Here is a 21,172-nt window from a genome sequence, read left to right on the forward strand (position 1 = left end):
TCAAGGCTATGGTTTTTCCTGTGGTCATGTATGGATGTGAGAGTTGGACTGGGAAGAAGGCTGCGTGCCGACGAATTGATGCTTTTGAACTGTGGTGTTGGAGAACTCTTGAGAGTCCCTTGGACTGCAAGGAGATCCAACCAGTCCATTCTGAAGGAGATCACCCCTGGGATTTCTTTGGAGGGAATGATACTGAAGCTGAAACTCCAGTACTTTGGCCACCTCATGCGAAGAGTTGACTTATTGGAAAAGACTCTGATGCTGGGAGGAATTGGGGGCAGGAGGAGAAGAGGACGACAGAGGATGAGATGGCTGGATGGCATCACTGACTCGATGGACGGGAGTCTGAGTGAACTCCGGGAGTTGGTGATGGACAGGGAAGCCTGGCGTGCTGCGACTCATGGGGCCACAAAGAGTCGGACACAACTGAGCGAGTGAAGTGAACTGAAACGGTTTTCTGGAGAGCGCCACACACAGCCTGCGCACTCAAAGGTCAGAGGAACGAACGCAACATCGTGGAGGTGAAACAGAACGACCCCAGCAGCCCAGGATGAGACCCTGAACGGAAGGACGGGCGGCCGGACAGAGGAGACGCAGGCGGGGAGGCAGCGGAGGCGCAGGACCGCTGGGAGGACGAGGGCGGGAACCCCGGGAGACCCGGCGGAGAGAAAGATTGGGGAACGCCTCCAGCCTCCTGCCCGCGCTCCCTGCCGGCGCGGAGCAGGCGCACTGGCGGCGCTCGCCCGCGTCCCTTCCCCGCCCTCCGCCGTCGCCAAGGCGCAGGCTCGCGTCGGGGCGGGCAGCTCCGCCCGTCTCCGTCGCCCTCCTTCATCTCGGCCTCGCCGTGCCTTCCTGTCGCGGACGGGCCAGGCCCTGGCGGAGGTAACTTCCCGCAGAGTCCCGTCTCGCACGGCCCCAGCCTCCTCCCCTTGCCCTCCGGCCCGCCGCGTCCTCGGGCTCCTCCGCCCCCTCACTCTCTCGAGTCTTGGCGCGCCCGCTACCTCCCCTGCCCCGCCATCCCCCGCCGCACCCAGCCCCCTACCCGCTACCCCGGCGTCGTTCTCCGACCGCAGCATCCTCAGCCTCACGGAGGTGCCGGGTCGCCCTCGGCTGGCTGGGAACGAAGTCCGGTTCGGGCTCCACCTCGGCCCGGTGTCCTCCAGCTCCTGCCCGGTCCCCGGTGGGCGCCGCGGTGGCAGCTCGCGGGGGTGGAGGCCCGCGCTGCCCCGCACGGTCCGGTAGGGAATCTCAGAGGGGTCCCTGGGGATGCCTCAGGAGAGGTGGTCGTGGGCCAACTCCTGTGTGTGACATTGGTGGGGGGTAAGTTGAGCGCCGGGGAATGGACGTGATTTCTTAGGCTCGTCTGTGGTGCAAACCACCGAACAACTTGGATTATTCCTCTGGAAATTGCTTTTGCCAGTGTGTTTTAAATTAAGATACGGGGAGGGGAGTGCGGTAAAATTTAACCTATTTCTCCTCCTCACATATTTTGTGTGTTCGAGTTTATCTCTGTCGTCCAGTAACTAATTTGACATGTTTTCGTGGTGTTTGTTAGTATCCATCTGTAGGCTTCACAGGTGGCGCTAGTGGTAAAGAACCCGGCTGCCCATGCAGGAGACCTAAGAGACCCAAGTTTGATCCCTGGGTTGGGAAGATCCCCTGGAGGAGAGAATGGCAACCCACTCCAGTATTCTTGCCTGGAAAATTCCACGGACAGAGGAGCCTCCGAGGCTACAGTCCATGGGGTCGCAAAGAGTCAGCCAGGACTGAGCTTCCAAGGACACACATCTGTAGGTACCATTAGTGATTTTAGTGCCAGTCGGTATACAGCACAAATAACCTTCACTCTATAACAGGAGGTGATTTTCGGAGCTTTAAGAGACAGAAGGCCATCCATCATCAAATTCTGTAGGGCTGTGTCTTTACTTCTTGAAATGATGAACTAGCTTTTTATCCTTTACTTTTTGCCGCGCAGCATGCAGTGTCTTAGACTCCTCCCCCACCCGCCCCCCTGCCCGCATCATACCCGTGGCCTGTGCAAGACAACCTGCAAAATCAGAAAATCAACATTCATCTGTTACAGTCATCTAATCCTCAGTTTCTCTTTCTATTCAGGTTTTTCCGTTTCTCCCATATTGCCCTTTATAGTGCAAACATAAAGTGTACAATTTACTGACTGCGTGTAGTTGTCAGGTTTTTCTCTTTGGGACTAGTTTTTCAATCTTTTCCCAACTTTCATAACCTTAAAACTTTTGAACGTTACCGATCAGTTATTTTGTAAAATGTCCCTTGGTTTGGGTTTGCCTGATATTTACTTGTGATTAGATTCAGATTATGTTCCTTTGTACATATGTCATCACAGATGTTTTTCTCCTTTTAACTGTTAGGTGGCAGGTGATTTCCTTTTGTCCCATTCTGATTATTTTCATTGTGATCCTTAGATACAATGGAATCTGCCCAGTTTCTTCATTGTGAAGTTACTCTTTTGTCTTTTGTAATTAATGAGTATTTTATAGGGATATTTTGAAACAATGTAAATATGCCATTTTGCATCAAATATTCAATTTAATAATTTACTTTTTTATGATTATATGGATTCATGGTTTCCCATTTTAGTCCATGGATTTTTAAATCCATTACTGTAATTTGTTCTGATGCTCAAAGTGTCCTCAGTTTGTTCTGTGGGATCACTTTCATTATGGCTTCTGTGTCCTCACTTTGGCTCCAAATCACTGTGTCACATTCCCTCAGTGATCATCCTCCCAAGATTCACTCAAGAATGGACCATTCACCCAAGATTATGTTCCTGTCACCCCAGTAGAGCTCTGACAAACGGGTCATGGCCTCTATTGAAACCATCCCCATACCCAGCATGGAGCCTTGCTGGACATCTTTACATCATATTATTTCAGGGCTTCACTTCTATGTGGTCTAGTTTGGACTTTCTTAGAGCTCGGTGGCTTAGGGTAGTTTGACTGCTTATGTGATGATTGAAAGCTTCAACAGTAATTATTCCAGGAGTGAGGTAGAAGGTGTGGGGCGGTCTAGGTGGCTCAGAGATAAAGAATCTGCCTGCCAATGCAGGAGATGTAGGAGATGTGGGTTCTGTCCCTGTGTTGGGAAGATCCCCCGAAGAAGGAAATGGTAACCCACTCCAGTATTCTTGCCTGGAAAATCCCAGGCACTATAGTTGGCCAGGCTGTAGAGGTTGCAGAGAGTCAGACACAACTGAGCTAATAAGCGCACACACACACAAGGTAGATGATGTATTGCCTTGTATGAGCTAGTGTTGTGAAATGCATAGCCTCACTTCCATTTTAGTCTTGGTCAAAGTAGTAAAAAACCACCCAATTTCAAGGGATAAGGCATAGACCAGAGCTCTCAGTGAGAGAGAGGAGTGTTAAAGTCATAGTGTAAGAAGAGCGTATGGGGTAGGGGGTATTTTTGTGGTCATCTTTGGAAAGATGAGAAAGTAATCACATAGAAACTATATAGTCAAGATATTCAAGTTTGTGTTTATTTTCATAGTCTGAGGAATAACTTGTCAAAAAAGCAAACACCTTTTGCCTGACTCTTCAAGATTAGATACTGAATAAAGTATCAGCATTTTACCTTAAAAAGAGAGTTAACTTGAGCTAATGAAAAAGTCATTTACTACAACTTTATGAAAACTCTTAAAATCTTCAGTAAATATTATGGGGTCTTATCATTTTTTTGTTGTTGTTTTGATTTTTACAGCATCTTGTGACTTTTGACTTAATTGGTCTTTGATATCTTAACAAGCATGGAGATAAGATTAGAAGTTTTGACTTCAACCAGTATCAAGCAGAAAAAACCCTGGCCACGAGTCTCCTGGTTGGGACAGGTAAGTTTTTCTTCAGTTGTACAGTATCAGTTGTAATATGTGTTACATGTGTGCTTTGCCTCTAAGATTGAAGAATGCTGCTGCTGCTAAGTCGCTTCAGTTGTATCAGACTCTGTGCGACCCCATAGACGGCAGCCCACCAGGTTCCCCCGTCCCTGGGATTCTCCAGGCAAGAACACTGGAGTGGGTTGCCATTTCCTTGTCCAATGCATGAAAGTGAAAAGTGAAAGTGAAGTCACTCAGTTGTGTCCGATTCCTAGCGACCCCATGGACTGCAGCCCACCAGGCTCCTCCGTCCATGGGATTTTCCAGGCAAGAGTACTGGAGTGGGGTGCGATTGCCTTCTCCGAAGATTGAAGAATAGCCTTTAAAAAATAAAATAGCATCTGCAGAAGGATCACTTGCCCACTGAACAGGACTTTGTGTATTTGCATGGTAGGAGGCTGGCAGAGGTGGGGAGGGAGCATCAGTCTTTCTGTGGTCTGATCACATTTGTCACCTCTCTCATCACTTTCTTGCTCCTTTTCTCCATCACCTGCTTCATCTTCTTCACCATCCTTTGTTGCTTTGCTGTTGGTGTTCTGGGATGGTGTATCATCCTTACTCTCATCTTCTGGGCTCTCCTGGGAATTCTGGGACACAGTTTCTTCACCCTGCAAGTCCCAGTTTTTGAGATTGCCCAGCCAGAAAACCTCTCTGCCGTTGTTGAAAATGAGCATGGCTTTTGCATCTACAGAGTCTTTTTTGAGCAAGGGCACATGTTTGGGGAGTTTCATGTCCTGGTGAATCTTGGAATACCCACGCAGGTGATGAAGCAGCCTGGAAGGTTTCCAGGAAGCTCAGAACATTTTCTGGATGTTTTCTAAAACTGAAGTCTAGGAGCACATGCTACTGCTTCAGAAATGAGAAGCCATGTCTATTTAAGTAAATAATTTAAAACTTGCCCATACTACTCTTCAGATCGGTGAGCTAACAGCAGATATCTCAGTTTGGGCTAGCAGAATTGGAAGACACTCCTATAATTTTAAAGTTCAAATAAATCTCAGTGTGAGTACTAGGTCATCCTACCTAGTAATTCTAATAAGACATACTTTTAAGATAGAATGAAAACATCTTCAGGGTACATAATTAGCCTTATTGTTGGGACCTCTGATGGTCAGGTGATCAGTAATCTACTTTCCAGTTTAGGGGATGTGGATTCGAGTCCTGGTCGGGGAACTAAGATCCCACTTGCCACTGGGCAGCTAAGCCCCCGTGCCACAACTAGAGAAGCCCTTGAGCCACAGTGAAGACCCAGTGCAGCCAATAAATAAATAAAACTGTTTTTTACAAAAGCCCTTATTGTTCATTTTATGGTGTGCAGTACAAATATACCATCTTTCTTAGATGTCACTTTCTTTTCCTTTCTGTGATAACTTACGTAGGTGGCTGAATTAACTTTGGCATCTCTTAAGTTTCCATGTATTTCTTCTCCTAGGAAAATGAAGCTGTTTTTCTTTTGGATGATAAATCCGTAAATGAAATTAATTTGCTCTCAGGAAGGACAAAGAAGAAAATCCCCAGTCTTCAGCCTTTGTTGAAGGATGTTACACTCCTAACAACGTCCAGTAATGGTTGAGTAGTACTGATATTGTCAAAGGGCTAGATTAACTGTGCTTTTAAAAATAATTTTTGGGGTAATATTAAGGAAATTGTTAGACTGTAAGCATTGTGTTTCCGTTTTGAAAACAGATGCCTGGCTGGCTGGGGTACTCACCACAGGGGAGGTTTTCCTCTGGAACAAAGATCAAGATTGTTTGAAAACTATACCAGCAACTGAAAAGCCTAAGGACATGATTAAAGCTGCAGTAGGTGGGAGTTTTTTTGTTTGTTTAAATTGATTTAACTTGATATGTAGAAGGAAAAGAAATATACCTCTGCTTTTGTAAATATCTGTATGTATTTCCATGTATATGTAAGTATTTTTTGATGTTGGTTATTTGTAACACTAAGGTTCATCTTGAGGAAGAAAAATCTGGCATACCTAACATACCTGTGATAGAAGTGGGTTCCTAGTATCACACATGAGTACATGATTAAGTGTTAATATTATTTGTACTTTTATTATTAATGCCTTAGTTTTTCTTTCTGAATGGAAACCTCATTTAGGTTCCTTGTTGTCAGAATAGATAAAATTTGTACTTTTTTGCAGGAATTCTGACTTCAGAGGTTTAGTAACTTTGTTGTTGTTTTTTTAGCAAGCTCTTCCAGACTGTACTTGTATGTATCTGGCAATGGGAAAAGAGTTCTGCTTATAACTCCTTCTGGATGCATATTCCTTTGGGAACATTTGGAATTCAAGAATGTTTTATCTTCCAAAAGCCTTTCCTTGGTGGGCCAGTGGTCCCAGATCATGCCTGAAGAAGCAGTTCCTTTGCCTTCCACTGAAGATAAAGAAGCGGTAGTGCATGCTGTTTTTATAAAAAATGAGGTAAATTCCAAATCAGACAGGGTGTTCTTGAAGTGGAGACCTCAGACTCTAAGAGCAGACACTTTCTGGGAAGCTGTTGAGCAGAATGTGTAATGATAGCTGTATATCTCCAGTCATCATTAATTGTAGTAATGGTGAAATTATCATGGAAAAGGTATTTTTATATTTCTTGGTCCCATTTTAAAAGATTTTATTAAAAGTGGTTTGAACTTTGAGTTTCCTTGGTCTTTCCCTAGTTTTACTTTTCCTTAGTTTTAGAATATAACTAGCTTTATAATAAAAAAAAGAAACTAGAATTGGTGATATTAAGTAGCCCATTCCCAGTAAATAACACATTTATTAACTAAAAGACATGTTAAATAGCTGTGTGATACACTTTGTATGTGTTGACGCATATGTTTTTACCCACTTTGCTATTGTTAAAAATTGTGTTTTGAACTTCTGTTATTTACCCCATGAATATGCCCTAGTTTAAATAATATGCAACCATAAAAGAAGAGAAAAATAAATATATAAGAATATTCCCAGTTATATAGCCAGAGTAAATGGCAGTGTTTTCTTAAGAGAGTAACTGCACCTTGATTTCCCATTTGAGATATGCTTCTGGCTCAGAAATAAATTTCTTAGTGTTTAGCTTAATGTTAAGCTATATGTTAAGAATAAAAGTATAAGCAGGTTCTTGATATATTTCATTTGTCTTACTTATGAGAAAATGTGGGGCTGTTTTTTTGCTTGTTTTTCTGTTCTTTCATGCATGAGTTTATTTTCTATTTTCCTTGCTGGTTATTTATTTTAAACATAGCAGTGTGTACATGTTAATCCCAAACTCCCTAACTATCCCATCATTCTTCCCCCTGGTAACCATAAATTCATTCTCTAAGTCTGTGAATCTGTTTTATGAACAAGTTCATTTGTATCACTTTTTTTTAGATTCCGCATAAAAACGATATCATACGATATTCCTCTTTCTCTGACTTCACTCAGTATGACAGTTTCTAGATCCTCTTGATTTATTTTCAGATTTATTATATACTAAAGTATATGAAATTTATCTACAGTTATTTGGAGACTGCTGCTTGTGTTCATTTACTTTCTATTCCGGGGAATGCCTGAAGTTAACATTTCTAGCAATTCGGTGGCATGAAAATGTATTTACACCTGTAAGGTGAGGTAAATGTTTCCTTCTTTCTTGTTTTCTATCTTTTTTTTTTGACCATTCTGAACAGCACATGGAATCTTCTTAGTTCCCCCACAGGGAATTGAACCCACAGTCCCTGCATTGCAAGTGCAGAGTCGTAACCACTGGACTGCCAGGGAAGTTCTTCTGTCCCTTTTGAAACATTATTATAATATCTTTTGGCCCATAAATACATAATAAGATCAGTAAATGAAATGTGAACATTGACCTCTGAGACTTTACAAATCGTTTGTCCCTATAAGTATTGTTCTGTTTCTTTACTTTTCATTTTACTTGTTTATTACAGAAAGTTTTTCTTGTTTTTATTTTGTTTTCCTTCTTGGAATTGAGAACACATAAAAGGTAAGGCTGGCTATGGTCTTATCTTAAGACTATAAAAAACTCCTTTGAAAACTAATTCAGTTGAATTTTGAAAAGGATGTAACTTACTTGAATTTACTACCATACCTTTTAAATTCTCTTGTTTTTTTTTAATTAAAAGTTTTATTTATTTTAAAAAGCCCAATGAAATAGAATGCATTTAAAAGCATATAATGACTTAAGATTTACTAAAATAGTGAGATTTTTTTTTTCTGTTTATTTTCTTATGCTAGCAGTACTTTATTCAGGTGTAATTTATATAAAGTCAAATGAACAAATCTTAAATGTACAACTAGGTGTTGGTGGTTTAGTTGCTAAATTGTGTCTGACTCTTTTGAACCCATGGACAGTAGCCTGCCTGGCTCCTCTGTCCATGGGATCCTCTAGGCAAGAATACTGGAGAGGGTTGACATTCCCTTCTCCAGGGGATCTTCCTGACCCAAGAATTGAACCTGGTTCTCCTGCATTGCAGGCATATTCTTTACCGACTGAGCTATGAGGGAAGCCCAGAAATATTTGTAATAATGTAGAAATATGTGTATCTAAACTTTTAGTGGATGCACATGTGTTTGGGGTTGGCGTAGGACATGCCATTAATACAAAACTCTGATATGGACCTACCTTGTTTAGTTAGCAGTTGCTCTTTTGCGCCCTGGATAAAACTTGTGAGCAGTTGCTAAGAGACCCCAAATATATATGCATATGAAAGAATTTAGCTGGACCCATCAATTTTCTGTAATGAAATATGTATTAATATGAAAGTTACTATACTTCCTGTTTTCAATTATTTCATTCCTTTCTTAGATCACTGTCATATCATGTTCAGTGGGCTCAGCAGGATTGCCTTCTGTGCAGTCTGATCCCTAAATGTGAGTCAGTGAAGTCAAGGGGAGCTCTGATTTCTGCATTTTCAAGAGATGGACTTACCCTGGCAGTAACGCTTAATCAGAAAGACCCAAAGGTCAGTAAATGTGATCTCTCTTGGGAGTAAGCTGTAAAAGAGAGAGTATAGTTCAGTTTAGAGATTTTTTCCCCCCCTTGAATATGTTTGTTTTTTTTTTAATACTACTTTATGTTCTTTACATTGGTATTTTCTGATCTAACTTGACTTTGTAAATTGGTAACATTATTTACATTAGGTGCCATAATTCTCAAAATTTGACCTTCAGAAGCAAAAAGAGGATAATGGAAAAGGAAGAAAGAGGGGCAAAGTGGTGACTGATATTCTTAAAATGTAGTGTGAAAGGGAAAAGAGTTACGGATGGTTGGTATTGTCTTGCCAGTTGGGAAAGACAAGATAGTTTGTTGATAGATCTCTAGGTCTTCAGAAATATAAGTAAAATGCTTTTAATTGTTTTGTTGTCTTTTTTTTCTCTTTCTAGGCAACTCAGGTATTATTTATAAACACACTGAATTTTGTTACTCTCTATGGTAGCCTTAAAGGATGTAGTAATAAGAATCCTGTGGTTCCAGCTACTCTTGTCAGGTAAGGATTTGTTTTTATTTCTAAATAGTGTTTTTCTTTTACTTTTTTAATAGTTTAATAAGTTTAAGGCTCTGATAAGTAGTGTCTAAATAGATATTTTCACAACAAATATTCTTAAAAAGAATTCTTTAAGAGATGGGAAATTCTTCAAGAGATGGGAATACCAGACCACCTTACCTGTCTCCTGAGAAACCTGTATGCAGGTCAAAAAGCAACAGTTAGAACTGGACATGGAACAATGGACTGGTTCAAAATTGGGAAAGGAGTACATCAAGGCTGTATATTGTCACCTTGCCTATTTAACTCACATGCAGAGTACATGCGAAATACCAGGCTGAATGAAGCATAGGTTAGAATCAAGATTACAGAGAGAAATATGAATAACCTCAAATATGCAGATGACACCACCCTTATGGCAGAAAGCAAAGAGGAACTAAAGAGCCTCTTGATGAAAGTGAAAGAGGAGAGTGAAAAAGCTGGCTGAAAACTCAATGTTCAAAAAACTAAGATCATGGTATCTGGTCCCATGACTTCATGGCAAATTGATGGAGAAACAATGGAAACAGTGACACACTGTTTTCTTGGACTCCAAAATCACTGCAGATGGTGACTGCAGCCGTGAAATCTACCTACTCCTTGGAAGAAAAACTATGACCAACCTAGACAGCATATTAAAAAGCAGCAACTTTACTTTGCTGACAAAAGTCCATACAGTCAAAGCTATGGTTTTTCCAGTAGTCATGTATGGATGTGAGAATTGGAACATAAAGAAGGCTGAGTGCCGAAGAATTGATGCTTTTAAACTGTGATGTTGGAGTCCCTTGTACAGCAAGGACATTAAACCAGTCAATCCTAAAGGAAATCAATCCTGAGTATTCATTGAAAGGACTGATACAGAAGCTCCAATACTTTGGCCATGTGATACAAAGACTTGACTCATTAGAAAAGACCCTGATGCCAGGAAAGATTGAAGGCAGGAGGAGAAGGGGTTGAAAGAGGATGAGATGGTTGGATGGCATCACTGACTGAATGGACATGAGTTTGAGCAAAATCCGGGAATGGTGAAGGACAGGGAAGCCTGGCGTGCTGCAGTCCATGGGGTTGCAAAGAGTTGGACATGACTGAGAGACAACAACAACAAATAGATATTTAGATAGATAATGCAGCTTTTAGCATTTGTGCTTGATAGACTTTAAAGTTTGTTTTATATGTTGGACACAACTGAGCAATTTCACTTTCCCCTAGAGAAGGAAATGGCGACCCATTCCAGTATTCTTGCCTGGAAAATCCCACGGACAAGGGAGCCTGGCAGGCTACTATCCATGGATTCACAGAGTCAGACACCACTGAGCAACTTCACTTTATATAAGGAAAGCCTTCAGTCCTTTCAGGAAGGGTCTGATAGGGTGGAAGATACTTGAACATATTTTCTTTTCTCTTTTATTTCTTTCTATGTTTTCTTAGGAAGAGTAGGATTATGATTAGGTAGAGAAATACTGGACTTAGAGAGACTGAAATGAAGAATCCTGGGTTGGGAAGATCATTTTATATACTCAGGCTGGGGTGTTTTTAGCCTTTTAAACAAAGTTGGCATTCTCTGCATATGGGTGGACAGCACCGTAAGTGGTGATTTTGGATGGCAAGGGACCTATGCAGGATTATAGGGTAGGAAGATTTCCTCTTCCTCTTGGATTCTTCTAATTTCCTTTTCTGAACACTTCTCTGCTGTTCTCTGACTTTTCAGAGTTTTCAGGTTCATCCAGCCGTACATTTTTATTTTCTTTCTCTTCCCCAAATTTCCTTTCTGGTCTCAATTCAGTGGTCTGTTTGACTTAGGGTGTCCATCATTTAAATGAGAAGGAGCTATTTTCTGTCCCCATGAAAGAAATATTAATATTTCAGACAGTTAAGGAGTGGTAAAGATGGCTTTGGCAAGAGGGAATCTGCTCTTGAGTGGAGCCCTGGCAGGCTCCTGAGAGACAGGCATGGTATTGACCTTCAAAATCTACTGGTAGATGTTAGTAATGGATATCACTAGGATTAGAAGTTGTTCTGACTATAATGTAAGTGAATTAAAAGCTTTACATTTTTAGGTAGTATTTTCATCTTATGATTTGTTTATGAATGTAAGTAAATTTCTGCTTGGTATGTTGTATGAACTAGATGCTTAACTTATAGGCAAAGTACATCATGAGAAATGCTGGGCTGGAAGAAGCACAAGCTGGAATCAAGATAGCCGGGAGAAATATCAGTAACCTCAGATATGCAGATGACACCACCCTTATGGCAGAAAGTGAAGAGGAACTAAAAAGCCTCTTGATGAAAGTGAAAGTGGAGAGTGAAAAAGTTGGCCTAAAGCTCAACGTTCAGAAAACTAAGATCATGGCATCTGGTCCCATCACTTCATGGGAAATAGATGGGGAAACAGTGGAAACAGTGTCAGACTTTTGTTTTTTGGGGGCTCTAAAATCACTGCAGATGGTGATTGCATCCATGAAATTAAAAGACGTTTACTCCTTGGAAGGAAAGTTATGACCAACCTAGATAGCATATTGTAAAGCAGAGACATTACTTTGCCAACAAATGTCCGTCTAGTCAAGGCTATGGTTTTTCCAATGGTCATGTATGGATGTGAGAGTTGGACTGTGAAGAAAGCTGAGTGCCGAAGAATTGATGCTTTTGAACTAGGGTGTTGGAGAAGACTCTTGAGAGTCCCTTGGACTGCAAGGAGATCCAATCAGTCCAATCTAAAGGAGATTGGTCCTGGGTGCTCTTTGGAAGGAATGATGCTGAAGCTGAAACTCCAGTACTTTGGCCACCTCATGCGAAGAGCTGAATCATTGGAAAAGACTCTGATGCTGGGAGGGATTGGGGGCAGGAGGAAAAGGGGACAACAGAGGATGAGATGGCTGGATGGCATCACTGACTCAATGGACGTGAGTTTGAGTGAACTCCAGGAGTTGGTGATGGACAGGGAGGCCTGGAATGCTGCAGTTCATGGGGTCGCAAAGAGTCGGACACGACTGAACTACTGAACTGATGAACCAGATGTTTATGAGCAAACTCCTTTCTTCTTACTTATTTCTTGGGAAGTAAGATACACAAAATGTATGTGACATTTGCCTACTATTCATTCTTTTGCCCTTATTTTTTGAAGTATCTCACCCCTTGGCCATTATAAATTGTTAGAGACATTGTAGAGGGTCCTTTCTAAACATCTTGTTTTGCTTTTTCTAGGTCATACTGGGTAGGTGATGTCAGCTGGACTCATGATAGTCTTCTTCTGGCTTGTGTGTTAAAACGTGGCTCCCTGGTTTTATTGACCTGCCATGGTGAATTGCTAACGTTAATTACATTTGGCTGCTCTATAGAATTTGGGCCAGCAGAATTTATTCCTCTTCACCCACTAATAACATATAGGTGAGATATTTGAATCATTTAATTTATTTACAGAAGTTTTTCTCTTTTGGTATTACTTTACTGTGTGTTTTTTTTAAATATAATTTCATGTTTCAAACATCCTTTCTTTGAGTCTGTCATCTCAATATCTGTTTATTTATAGTTTTCTTCTATTTCTTTTTGTTGCTTAATCCTGGTGAGAATTTGACAATGTGACTATGTAAGTATATGTTATTTAAATATTTAACAGCATTAAAAATGTAACTTCTTTGATATAAAAATTAATAAAAATGTGATGTCTTTTATTGTTTAAAAGCAGAGCACTTAGATAAAAATTAACTTGGCATGTGGCTGTATCTGGCTTCCCAGGTGGTTCTAGTGGTAAAGAACCCAGCTGCCAGTGCAGGAATGTAGGAGACATGGATTTGATCCCTGGGTCAGGAAGATCCCCTGGAGGAGGGCATGGCAACCCACTCCAGTATTCTTGCCTGGAGGATCCCATGGACAGAGGAGCCTGGCGGGCTACAGTCCATGGGGTCGCAGAGAGTCAGACTTGACTGAAGCGACTGAGCACCCATGGATGTATCTACTTTTTTCCCAAAGGGAAAAAAGGGGAAAGTTGTTGGAAATGGATAGTAGACTTTAGAATTCAGCCATATTTAAATTTTAAATTGTGAGATCACGTAGCAGTTTGGCTTTGGAGTCAGATCAAGAATCAAATCTTGGTTCTTCTACTTATTGGTTGTGTGAGTTTGGGCAAGTTACTCTTTGAGCCTCATTTTCTTTTACTCTGAAATGAAGATGGCAGTAATTGTCTCTTAGACTTGAAGGAATGAAGCAAGATAATAAATAATTTTAAATTGCTTTAGCACAGTTCTGGCATAACGTAAGAGCTCAGTAAATATTTGTTTTTATTGATGTTGGGTAGACACATAAGATAGCTGTTTACAAAATAAAAAATTGGAAAAGGTCTTTGAAATTAATCCATTACCTTTGCTTTACAGAAGGAAAACTGAGGAGGGATGTGTCCTTGATTATATTTAACAAAAATTTTACCTTATTTCTAGCAATAGATAATTATGATGGGAAAACTTGTCACTTCCTGCAGTGAAAGTGTTTTTCCTTATTATGGTCTGATTCCTAATTGACTTAAATTTTCCTCACATTTTCCTTAAAAATTAGTATTTAGGATCTTTCAGAATGGATTTTTTTTTCTGATTACAAAAGTAATACATATTCATTATTTTTAAAAGCTTAATCAAATGTCACAAAACTAAATACTATCGAAAGTGAAAGACTTGTAATCCTATTCCTTAGAGATAACAATTATTAGCATTTTAGTGTGTTGTCCTCTTAATTTGAAAATTTTATATAACATGTGCAATAACAGTATTAATTTATTTTTTAAAGCAAAATAAATTATATGATATATGTTGTTTACTGTTTTGCTTTTTTGATTTGACAGTATGTCTTATACATCTTTCCATGGAGTCACTTTTTAATGGTTTTATAAATTTTGTAGACTGTACCTTCTAAAACCAACCTTCTGTTGTGGGCCATTTGGTTCATATAATCTGTAGTTAATTATTTTCCTAACCAGAAAAAAATATATTTTGGTTCTCTGTTCTCTTTATACTTATAAAGCCCCAAAGTTAATAATTAAGGATACTAAGTATATACTTATAAAGCCCCAAAGTTAATAATTAGTGATGTTAAGTAATCAGTTGATATTAAGTATTCAGAATTAGGTATACCACTATAACAATAAATAACTACATTTATATGGAAACTCAGTCAAATTTAACCTTAAGCTGATAAAATTTTACTCATCACCATCCTCTCCAAATGTTTCTTAATAACAAGAATACTCACAGCTCCTATTTATATTCTTACAAGGATATTTAAATATATGATAAGAAAGAAAGTTAACAGCTAAACTGTCTTTAATAGTAAAAATAACTGCCTCAGTTTTTTTCAAAAAGAGATATAAAACTGGATTACAAGCAATATTACAGACAATAGAGTAAATGTCACAATTCTGGGAAAATTAAAAAAAACCCACCAACCTCTGTATTATTTAATTACTTATGTTTTCCTCACAGATCTGTGCACATTTAATATTTTTCTGTTTAATTTGCTTGCTTTTTCATCATTCTGAAATGTTTGTGTTTTTTTTTTCCTTTGGAATAATGTAATTGTTTTTTTAAAAGATTTTCCTCTCACTAATTCTCGAATTTTGATGTTTGTTTGCTAGACCACAGCAGTTTACACTTCAAGATTCAAATAATTCTGTAGATTCATCAGCTTCAGATAGTGACCCTATGAGACAGAGATTCTCTATAAAAGCACACTCACGATTACCCTACCTCATTATTTCTGATGGATACATGGTCACAACCCTTCGATTTCTTGATAATCTGTCTCCATCAGTGCTCATGAGATCCCTTCTACTTGATTCAACGCAGAGGCTTGAGAAAACATACGAAAGTGTGATACTGTGTAAGGTATGGTGCTTTATGGTACTATCAATAAAAGCTGGCTTCTCAGTCTTTTTTTTTTTAATTTATTTATTTTTAATTGAAGGATAATTGCTTTTCAGTATTGTGTTGTTTCCTACTGAACGTCAACATTCTCGGTCTTTTTAAATTTAAAACTGTACTGACAGTGGTGTCCTTGGATTGCATACACTTGTCTGTAGAAGTTATAATTGTAGTACAGTTATGGATAAAGCTTCCATGGTGGCTCAGAGGGTAAAGCGTCTGCCTACAACGCGGGAGATGCAGGTCAATCCCTGGGTCGGGAAGATCCCCTGGGGAAGGGAATAGCAACCCACTCCAGTACTCTTGCCTGGAAAATCCCATGGACTGAGAAGTCTGGTAGGCTACAGTCCATGGGGTTGAAAACAGTTGGACACGACTAAGCAACTTCACTTCACTATGGATAAAACTTTGCTCTTGGAAATCTTCTTTTTCTATAGCCAAAAGGCAAAGGTCTGAACTTGCGATCACTGAATTCCCTAAGATCTAGCTTGTTAAAGCACCAAAGAAATGAAAATGTAGCTGATTCTACTGTTCCCAAATTCTTGCAAGCAGAAGAAACATTGAAGTTAAATGAAGAAACAGCAGATCTGCAGGTACTTGTTAGCAATGTTTTATTTATTTTGAACAGTTATGTACTGATTTTATTCCAAGAAACAAATTTTGTTTTCCTGTTATTAAAGAGAAGAGAAATTTGATAGCACTAAACTGATTCTACTTGTAAGGAATTAGACTATATTAATATTAATAATAATTTTTTCTCTCTCATGTTTTAGGATTTTGAAGCAGAAGAAACTGATGATGGCAGATGTTTTCCAAACAACTTATTCTCTTTTTGGAACCAAAAAAATGATCTGTTATTTAGTAGTGTTGAGGAGGGAAGATTGGAATTTGCTTCTATGTTTGATACAATACATGCAAAAGATAATACTGAGGAGACAGATAAAACTGTTATAGAACTGCACTCTGTCCAGAAAAATCTCCTTGCAGCATGGACTATAGGAATTTCAAAAAATGTGGCAGAAAAAAATTTAATGTTAAACTACACAGTAGTTTGTATCACTCATTTTTTGTATATTCTTCAGTTTATAAAATGTCCTTTTCCCAAACTTGATCTTTTTTTAAGCAAGAGCTCAAAACATAATACATGGGTACTTTGTATCTTTCAACTTTTTCATCAGTGTTTATCAATCCAGTATTGGGATATGAGATACAAGCAAGATGTAGGACATTTGGTGAAGCTGACTTCAAATACTATAAAGCTTTTGCTAACACAGCAACAACAGGATCAGTTATTCTCAGAGAAGCTTTTAGCCTGTTTCCATTTACTCAGAATGGTAGCTGATCATTTAAATGGTGTGTACAGTCTTCAGCCTGAAGTTATTTCAGCATCAGCTGATGGAAGTAGAAGAGCAAAGCAAGACTCATTGGTGTTACCCATTTTTCAAATGTTTCAAGACGGTGAATCTTGGGAAAACTGGTCTTGGAACTCATCTTTCAAGATTCATCCTCAAGTATTAAATTTTGTGCAACAGCCAGGACACAGGTACAATGACTTCACTGTTAGGAGACCATCAGCATTGTAGATTCTTCAAAAGTGAGATATAATTCCCATACTGTAAAATTCATTATTTTAAAGGCTACAATTCAGTCATTTCTATTATAGTCACAAGGTTGTAGAACGAGTAGCACAAATTCCAGAATATTTTTATCACTCCCAAAAGACATCTTGTACTGTTAGTTCTCAGCATCATAGATTTTATGTTATTTAAAAGTATTTTAGGATTTATGCCAAACATTTTTCAGCACACATTATTTTATTAGTCATGGGCAATCATGATACTATTGAAAGATTTTGATTCAAATAAGCACTATAGAAAAAATGACCTCAGGTATCTAAAGCATTTATGAAAGTTTAAAAAATGTGCATTTTTTTTTGACTTTTTGCTATCTTTGAACCTGATCAGTTGTATGCATATTATTACCTCAGGGAAGAATACATGGAGAGAAAAAGACTAATGAGGAGGCTATATTCATTAGCTATACTCTTAGTAAAGGCTAAAAAAAGGCTATACTCATTCCTATCCCTAGTCTGAAATTTGATTTTTATGATTACCTCATTCTGTGTGCAGATTGATTGTTCTCTGGAGAGTATTGTACAGAAAGACTTTATGGTATCAAATGCAATTAAGTCAAAGAGTTCCTGAAGATGGCGTGCAGTTAACTGAAAAGATGACACATGAAACGTCAGCTGTCAAGTCCCTGTTATGCCATATACAGGCTGAACTGCAGACTGCTGGAGTTCGCTTGAACCAGACCTTAGAACTTAAATCTATCAATGGTCAGTATCTTATAAACAATTTCTAACCCCAGGCGTAAGCGATAGTAGGTTGTTGGGCTTTGAGTTTATTGATTGGTTGTAATTATTTGTTTTTTTCAAAATAATTTCTGGCTGCACTATATCCACTAAATTTTAAAACAAGTAAATTTTCATAAAGTAATTTAATTAACCAGGACTAACTGTTGGTTAAAAATTTTGTAGGGGAAGAGTGTTTCCTATTAGGATCATATGAAAAATCTGTTCAAATATGGAAGAAAGCTCTACAAGAAACCTGTGAGAAAGGTAGGGGGTGTTAAAATAATATTACTTGCCATGATGTTCATGGGACCATATTTTAGCATGCTGCTCTTCTTAAAAATAATTTCAGATTTCCGAGAACTGACAATTTCTTAATGCCTAAATAAAATACATACTGTAGGTACCTTGTCTGTTAGAAATAGTTATTTAAAATTATTCTTAGTCTTGGAATTTGTAGCACCAAGAAATTTTTATCCTATCTGTAGATAAGACTCCTCTGTCCTTTTTTTGGTTAGTGATGGAACCTGTGATTGATTGGTAATGGGTAAAAAAGAGACTTAAATCCTAAATTAAAAAAAAATGTTATTTAGTGGTACCCCACTCCAGTACTCTTGCCTGGAAAATCCCATGGACGGAGGAGCCTGGTGAGCCGCAGTCCATGGGGTCGCTAAGAGTTGGACAAGACTCAGCGACTTCACTTTCACTTTTCACTTTCATGCATTGGAGAAGGAAATGGCAACCCACTCCAGTGTTCTTGCCTGGAGAATCCCAGGGACGGGGGAGCCTGGTGGGCTGCCGTCTCTGGGGTCGCACAGAGTTGGACATGACTGAAGCGACTTAGCAGCAGCAGCAGCATCTACAAGAGAAACTATGAGTCAAATAAGGTTCTAATACCAACTTATAGAAACTTTGAGCTGAGGCTCTCTGCCCTTAAGTAATTCAACTTTAAGAATTTCCTGTGAGTTAGATTTATTATGGGGCTACATGGAGTTTTTGATGAGACAGTAGGGATGTGGATTCTAGAAACTGGTGATAGCTTTTATGATATAGGGCTGAGGGTATAAGATGATAGAGGTTTTCAGCCAGTGGCTGTGAAACTAACCTTGACTTCCACTACTGGTCAGGTTTAGCTAATTATTAAATTTATTTTCTGGCTGCTGTGGCTATGTATTGAGGGCCTGCTATGTGTGTTAGACAATAAGAATAACTGAAATAAACAAGTTTACCCTCAAATTGCCCATAGTGTGGAGGATAGATTGCATGAACAACTGGCATGTTTCTCATTATGCTTTATGGTATTTGTTGGGAGAGGGCATGGTCTGAACTGGAGTGCAAACATCAATCTGGAGAAAACCTGGAGGAACAGACATGTAAAACTGAGTGAAAATTGTTCAGGTGAAGGAGTGGAAATGGTGTAACATAGGATATAGCACTCTAGAAGCAAGAAGACATGAGAAACTATGGCAGTTTGGTAAATTGCGAGTAGTTGACCAGGTTATTTGAAACATATATGTAATATTGAGGATAGGGTGGTGAGCGCTGAAGTGAGAGGAGAGAATAGATGATAAGGGAAGATACTATGCAGTGCCATGGGATTAAGGTTTTATCCTGAAGATAGTGGGATCTGTTAAGATACAGAAAGAGTACTTTTCAAATAAGTATAGGCCATTTGGAAAGATCACTTTGGTACATTACAGAGGGCCATTTGTTGGAGTGTGGTATAGAGATGTGGGTTTTACCTAGAAGCAAGAAAATTAGTCAGTTGAAGAGGTCCTGAAGCAAAGCAATGTCAAGAGTACTGGGGAACAAAAGTCACATTTGTCAGATGTTTAATAGGTTTGATCAAGTGAACTTGTGACTGAGTCGAGAAAGAAGTCTCGTGCACTTCTCAGATTTGGAGATTGTACAGCTGGATGAAGAGGAGTGGCGTCCAGTGTGATGAGAAGTTCTCATGAAGAAAAGTTTTCATAATGAGTTTTATTCTGGGCCTTTTAATTTCATTTCATTTCCATTTGTATCCAGTTGAAATGGTTTCTTGTAGTGGAGACTGAAAGTAACAGTGGCTTCAACAAGAAGTTTATTTCTCTTAGGAAAGGAGGCGAGGAGTTGACAGTCTGGGGCTGATTTGGTATTTCGGGGGTCTCATCAAGGACTCAAGCTTATTTAGTGTTTCTGCTCCATCGTCCTTAGTGCATTGCTTCTACTCTTAAGGCTGTTGCATGAATTAACATGGATGCTGGAGTCCCAGCCATCACGTGTACAATCCAGGTAACAGAAAGAAGGCAGGCAGGAGGGGCAAGAGAAGGCACACCTCCTGGCTGAGATGCCTCTTTACACAGCTTGTCTGGCAGCTGTACACTATATTATCTCTTGGCTAAGAACTTTATCATATTTTCTCATGGCCACATTGAGCAAGAAATTGTGATCTTAGTGCATTGGAACCCCAAATAAAATTAGAATTCTTTTACTCAGAATGGTGGATAAGGGGCAGGTAACCGGCAGTCTCAGTCCTAAACACCTTTTAGATACTTGAAGACAGTGGTCAAGGGATCCAATCTTATTCGACAGTATTTCTTCTCTGGAAAGTCTCTTTGACCGTCTGTTTGATATATGTATGTGTGTTTTTTTAATTTGTGTTTTTAGCATGTGCCCTTCTGTTTCATAGCTTGTGTACTTGAGAGAGATGTTGTTAGCGGACCTCGGTTAGTACTGAGATGAGCATTTGCACCTCTTTTTGGATAAATTCTTAGTCATCTTAGGACCTGACCACAGAAAATAAAATTATTCAGAATTTACAATGAAAAAGAACAAAATATTGCTGACCTGTTTTTTTTACTCAGTTGTGAAACAGGTACAGAAAAGTTCACATGACACGAGTGTACAGTTGATGAATTTTTATACACTGAGCATTTCCGTCTATCCAGCACTCAGATCAAGAACGTTACCTAGCTAACATGTTTTTTAATGTAAGTGTAATTGTGCCCTATTTAAGGAGGAAGAAGGACATGTTTTCTTCAGCTTCGCTATTATCTTTCTCTTTTATACTGCCACCTCTATAACTATAATTTAAATGATGCTCAAGGATTATGTGATCAGCTAGTAAGAGAAATACTGAGATGGTCCCACCTTCCTGTAAAAGAAAATGAAGATTGTTCAGGTATGCTTTTCAAAAATCAGTATTTTTGTTTGTTTGTTTGCTTCTTTGTCTTTTAATGCCATCTGTTGAGTTTAATGTATTTTGGTTCATCAATATAAAATCAGTATGTTTAATGTTAGCAATTTGTATTTACAGGTTTAGCTATGAAATTGCTTATACATAAAAGTTGGTTGCTCTGTTGCATTGTGGTGAATTTTGGGACTGTCAGCTTCTTAGCAGCAAGGATCATGTTTTTGCTTGTTTTTAACCTTTGAGTCTCTCAGCTTAGCGGCACTTGCCTGCTCAACTGTTATAATTGTTGTCTCAAGTCTCACAGCCCTGTTTGTTAGACACAATGTCAG

At 39.1% G+C, this 21,172-nt stretch overlaps 1 protein-coding gene across 11 annotated transcripts in view; it reads left to right on the forward strand.

The window, feature by feature from the left end:
• Positions 1 to 784: 784 nt before the first annotated feature.
• CPLANE1 (ciliogenesis and planar polarity effector complex subunit 1) overlaps positions 785 to 21,172 on the forward strand; it is a 109,840-nt gene continuing 89,452 nt past the window's right edge. For 7 of the 11 annotated variants that reach the window (XR_011562446.1, XR_011562447.1, XM_070774745.1 and 4 more), the window contains exons 1-16: positions 785 to 882; positions 1,556 to 1,790; positions 3,739 to 3,865; positions 5,343 to 5,478; positions 5,597 to 5,716; positions 6,103 to 6,335; positions 7,394 to 7,500; positions 8,698 to 8,854; positions 9,276 to 9,379; positions 12,617 to 12,799; positions 15,033 to 15,282; positions 15,756 to 15,911; positions 16,092 to 16,861; positions 17,448 to 17,656; positions 17,858 to 17,938; positions 20,667 to 20,831. Coding sequence is in view for 9 of the 11 variants with exons in the window: in XM_070774745.1 (XP_070630846.1) it covers positions 3,785 to 3,865; positions 5,343 to 5,478; positions 5,597 to 5,716; positions 6,103 to 6,335; positions 7,394 to 7,500; positions 8,698 to 8,854; positions 9,276 to 9,379; positions 12,617 to 12,799; positions 15,033 to 15,282; positions 15,756 to 15,911; positions 16,092 to 16,861; positions 17,448 to 17,656; positions 17,858 to 17,938; positions 20,667 to 20,831 (2,752 nt within the window). In the remaining 2 variants the exon portion in view is untranslated. Of the gene's footprint in view, positions 883 to 1,555; positions 1,791 to 3,738; positions 3,866 to 5,342; positions 5,479 to 5,596; positions 5,717 to 6,102; positions 6,336 to 7,393; positions 7,501 to 8,697; positions 8,855 to 9,275; positions 9,380 to 12,295; positions 12,488 to 12,616; positions 12,800 to 15,032; positions 15,283 to 15,755; positions 15,912 to 16,091; positions 16,862 to 17,447; positions 17,657 to 17,857; positions 17,939 to 20,666; positions 20,832 to 21,172 lie in introns of those variants that run through there. The other 4 variants (XM_070774749.1, XM_070774750.1, XM_070774746.1 and 1 more) reach the window with 4 other exon arrangements.

The sequence above is a fragment of the Bos indicus genome, chromosome 20 (genome assembly GCF_029378745.1).
Source record: "Bos indicus isolate NIAB-ARS_2022 breed Sahiwal x Tharparkar chromosome 20, NIAB-ARS_B.indTharparkar_mat_pri_1.0, whole genome shotgun sequence".
NCBI lineage: Eukaryota > Metazoa > Chordata > Mammalia > Artiodactyla > Bovidae > Bos > Bos indicus.